At 42.3% G+C, this 4,623-nt stretch overlaps 1 protein-coding gene across 1 annotated transcript in view; it reads right to left on the bottom strand.

Moving 5' to 3' along the window:
- LOC123519687 (28S ribosomal protein S15, mitochondrial-like) overlaps window positions 1-3,567 on the bottom strand; it is a 5,195-nt gene extending 1,628 nt beyond the window's left edge. The window contains exons 1-4 of the mRNA XM_045281218.1: window positions 3,319-3,567; window positions 2,428-2,626; window positions 1,003-1,136; window positions 147-354 (exon numbers count right to left, since the gene is read on the bottom strand). Coding sequence (XP_045137153.1) covers window positions 147-354; window positions 1,003-1,136; window positions 2,428-2,626; window positions 3,319-3,421 — 644 coding nt within the window. The 5' untranslated portion in view covers window positions 3,422-3,567. The remainder of the gene's footprint in view (window positions 1-146; window positions 355-1,002; window positions 1,137-2,427; window positions 2,627-3,318) is intronic.
- Between the last annotated feature and the right edge of the window lie 1,056 nt (window positions 3,568-4,623).

The following is a 4,623-nucleotide window of genomic DNA, read 5'->3' as shown; positions in this document are numbered from 1 at the left end:
CACACACTCACACACACACACACACACACACACACATTCTTTCTCCCTCTGTCAATCTTACCACACTAACCTTTTCCCCCTGTCTCCTCTCTCCCCTCCCCCTTTTCCCCCTCTCTCTCTCTCCCCTCCCTCTCCCCCTGTCTCACCTGGGCGGGGGTCTGTAGAGGATATCCAGCTTGTGAATGAGCCACTCAAACCTCTTGTAGTCCATCCTTCGTAAGTGTTTAAGCAGCTTCTTCCGTCTGGCTATTCTCTCGTTCAAGGCCACGCGTTGACGGACAGTGTGACGTTTGCCTCTCTTCGTGTCCTGTAGCTCCTGTTGGGCCTTCCTGATGCGCACTGTTAGCATGGCAACTGTGGGGGTCAGGTTAGGTTAGGTTAGGTTAGGTTAGGAAAAAAAATATGTGTGTTTACAGCATATTTCTGGGTGTTTTAGGCTGGGAAAATATTGTTTGTAGTGTGTTCTGAGGTTAGGTTGGGTTGGGTTGGGTTGGGTTAGGTTAGGATGGTGATAAGATGAGGTGGAGAGAGAGAGAGAAAGACAGAGAGATACAGAGGGACAGAAAATTGTGTTTGGGGCATTTTGTGGGGTTGTGAGGTTAGGTTAAGTTGGTGGTAACACAAGGTGGAGACGGAGAGAGAAAGAGAGGGACAGAAAATTGTGTTCCGGGTGTATTTGGTGTGTTTTGCGGGGAAATATTGTGTTTCTTTGAGAGTTTGGCCGTTTTGTAGAGCGAAAAATTTTGAACACTGGAAATATAAAGTAATCTTAGAGAAAATTTTAAAAAGACAGCCCTGCGTGAGAGAGAGAGAGAGAGAGAGAGAGAGAGAGAGAGAGAGAGAGAGAACAATTACTCTGTTAGAAACTTATGAGGGGGATTAAAATAGCGAATACTAACCATTAATCTGCCCCCCATAGACCCTTCCTAATGTCAACAAAACCACCAAACCAAACCTAACCTAACCTAACCTAACCTAACTTAAGCTGACCCCAATACCCACTAGTGACCTCCAGTGACCCGGTGTCGTACTGGTGGCGCTGGATGTCCCTCATGGAGTCGTAACGGGACACCTTCATCTTCTCCGCCTTGGTGCCAAACTGCAGGGTGAGCAGCTGCCGAGTTATGTCGTCAACACTGCGGGGGGAGGCAGGGGTGATGAATATTGTGATGAATACAGACACAGTGATCAGTATGAGTGGAGTAATGAAAGAATATATATTGACAAATGTGTGCAGCTGTAAGAGATAATTACCTCATCTAGGAAATTAATATATAAGGAGAGATTAGTGATTGATGGAATGTGTGGACTTCAATTTACAAGATTTCGTGTAAGTAGTCATTCATTATTATTAGAAACGGGTCGGTGGACAGACTGTGTACTTGTGGTTACGTACAAACGAACGACGTGTGTGTGGATTGTGGCAGAACTTGGTGGATTAGAGAACATTTTAAATAAATTTGATCCCAGAGGTACATGTGAAATATTAAATAGAACTATGAATGTTTGTGTGTATCCTAAATGCTGTGGTCGATACACTACCTATAACGTATCTTTGAGGAAGGAAGGTAGAGTTTGTTTGCTGTGAAAGGCTCAGTTTTTTGCATTATTAACATTATATTAATTATCTTTATTCTTGCAGCTTTTAGTTAAATATTCTGTGACTGAGTTGTAGTAATTCCTTATAGAGATTTCATTCTGCTTCTGTTTGTTGTTAAAAGTGGTTTGTTTGTTTTCCTTCAAGTGTTAGTTAGTCTTCCTTTTATTGAGCGTTCTCTATACGATTCTATTTCTACGATTAAGTATGTCACAATCTGTAGTCAATAAACTATCTATCTATCTGTGTGTGTGTGTGTGTGTGTGTGTGTGTGTGTGTTGCATGGGGCCACAAACTGCTTCTCTATGTGCCCATCACCCCTCCACATTACCTCAATTTTTTCTTCTTTTTTTTTTTTTAATGGAAGACGGGATAAAATAAATAAATAAAAAGGCCCACTTGATTGCCACCTCCCCAAAACATTAATGGAGTTTGTCAAAAGTCTCGGGCAAATGTCTTGAAAAAAAAAAAAAAATAAATAAATAAATAAATAAATAAAAATAGGTTAGGTTAGGTTAGGTTAGGTTAGGTTAGTTTAGGTGGTTAGGTTAGGTTAGGTTAGGTTAGGTTAGGTTAGGTTAGGTTAGGTTAGGTTAGGTTAGGTTAGGTTAGGTGAAGTTAGGTTAGGTTAGGTTAGGTTAGGTTTAGGTTAGGTTAGGTTAGGTTAGGTTAGGTTAGGTTAGGTTAGGTTAGGTTAGGTTAGGTTAGGTGAAGTTAGGTTAGGTTAGGTTAGTTTAGGTTAGGCTAGGTGAAGTTAGGTTAGGTTAGGTTAGTTTAAGTGAAGTTAAGATCAAATGAGGTTGAACTTGGTGAGGTCGGCATCCACTGACCCATCCAGTGCCTCCTTGACCACCTGCAGCTTGGCCTTGACCCGGCTGTCCTGGGGGTCCACACAGGCTGAGAGGTCACCTGATTTGGCCGGCCTCCAGGAGTCCACGCGCTGAGGCCGCCGCCACATTATCCCGTGTTCTGTCAGCTCCTGCCGCATTGCATACTGCCGCGCTGGCTGACACTGGGGCTGTGGCACGGCTGGGGGGGGGTGTGTAGGAAGGAGAGAAAGGGTGTTATTATTACTATTATTATAAGCTTTATTGTTAGTGCTGTTTAAATTAAGCTTTTTTATTATTGCTGTTGTTGTTTTAAAGCTTTATAGTGGGTGGTTTTCGTTCTGGGGGGGTGGGGGGGTCATTAAATTAGTAGAAAATCAAGAAAATCAAATTAGGGGTTTTAATTGTTTGGGGGGCATTAAATTAAGTAGTGCGCACTGCAAAATGCGTCAAAAATAAAAAAAACTTACAAAAAAATGCAAAAAAATACATAAAACACAGCTTTGACAATGGCTGAGGCTGTGGCGAGCATTGTTGTTATTGTTGACCAGCGATATTTTGAACACAGGTTAAAATTTAGTTAGGTTAGAATCACTGATAACACAGCTCAATCATAACACAGCAACACTCGTCAAAGGTGGTGTTTGTTTTTTTGACATATTTGATCATTTTATTGATTTTCGACGTATTTTGCAACGCGGATTGTTTGATTTAATGCTCCCCCCCCCCTAAAAAAGGATTCCCCACAGGTCCTTCAGGGTGGCTGGGAAGAGACAGGCAACGGGTTAAGTCATCCTAATTCACTCTAACACACACACACACACACACACACACACACACACACACACACACACACACACCTGGAAAAACAATAATTAAGTTACATTCCCTTACCTGTGACCGCCGGCAGGAGTGTAGGCGCCACCACAGCCCGCCCGCCGCCCACACCCACCAGGCCACGCCTCACCACGCCGCCCACCACCGCCCGCAGCGCCATGTCTCAACACCACACTCACCACCACACCACACACAGACACACACCACCTGGAAATGTCTTGAATCGTCTCGTCTCGTCTCGTTGTGGTGTTGTGGTGGTGGTGGTGGTGTCTGTTTGGTGTCTTGATCTTGGTGTGTGTGTGTGTGTGTGTTTGTTTGGGTCAAGTTGGAATAATGACAACGCAACACAACTCGTAAAACAAAGAAAAAGAAGTGTTTTACTCAAATATATCAGAGAGAGAGAGAGAGAGAGAGAGAGAGAGAGAGATGAAAAAAAAAAATGAAAACTCTTGCAATCTAACCCCTTTCCACGCCCTTTCCTCACACCCACACACCCCAAACAACACCCAAAGTATACATCCCTCTACTTATCATCAATTCAGCGCTGTATATTGTCAAAAAATACTCATACATCAAGAACAGAGGCCAGAGAAATAGAGAATGCGAGAAATATCACAGTCTGCCTTTCAAGTAGTGTGTTTTCTTTTTTTTCCCGCGGGAGATCCAAACACTCGCTGTCAAAATTACTATTACATCAAACACAGAGGCGATAGAAATACAGAATGGAGGAAATATCATAGTCTTTGTATCCAGCGGGGTGTATTGAGTGTGTTTACTAGTGTAGGGGTGTTTTTGGGTGTATATTGTGTGTTTGTAAGTGTGTTTTGTGGAGTTTTGAGTGTGTTTTGGGTTTGTTTTAAGTGTTTTTGGGTGTTTTTGTGGTGTTATGGTGTGTGTTGTGTGTTTGTAATGAGCTCTAATAGTGTTTCTTGGTGTATTGAGGTGTTGCGAGGTGTTTTGAGTGTTTTGGGTTTGTTTTGAGTGTTTTAAGTGTTTTGGGTGTGTTTGGGTGTGTGGGAGCAGTGTTCTGGGTGTGTTTGAGTGTATGTGTGGGTCTTATGAGTGTTATTATTACACACACACACTCTCACACACACACACACACACACACACACACACACACACACACACACACACACACATTGAAAATTCCTTAAAAAAACAGATTATCTTAAATTTCTACAGATTTTTGTTTCCTTAAAAAAAAAATTATTTCGACACAAATTTTCTTAAAACAAACATTTTTTTTTTAAAGTAGAAACAGCGGAGTGTGTGTGTGTGTGTGTGTGTGTGTGTGTGTGTGTGTGTGTGTGTGAAGAATGTGAAGAAGAAAGCGTAAATGAGGAGGAGGAGGAGGAGGAG

This window comes from Portunus trituberculatus, chromosome 1 (assembly GCF_017591435.1).
Source record: "Portunus trituberculatus isolate SZX2019 chromosome 1, ASM1759143v1, whole genome shotgun sequence".
Taxonomy (NCBI): domain Eukaryota; kingdom Metazoa; phylum Arthropoda; class Malacostraca; order Decapoda; family Portunidae; genus Portunus; species Portunus trituberculatus.
This window is presented reverse-complemented; position numbering and strand designations above follow the sequence as displayed.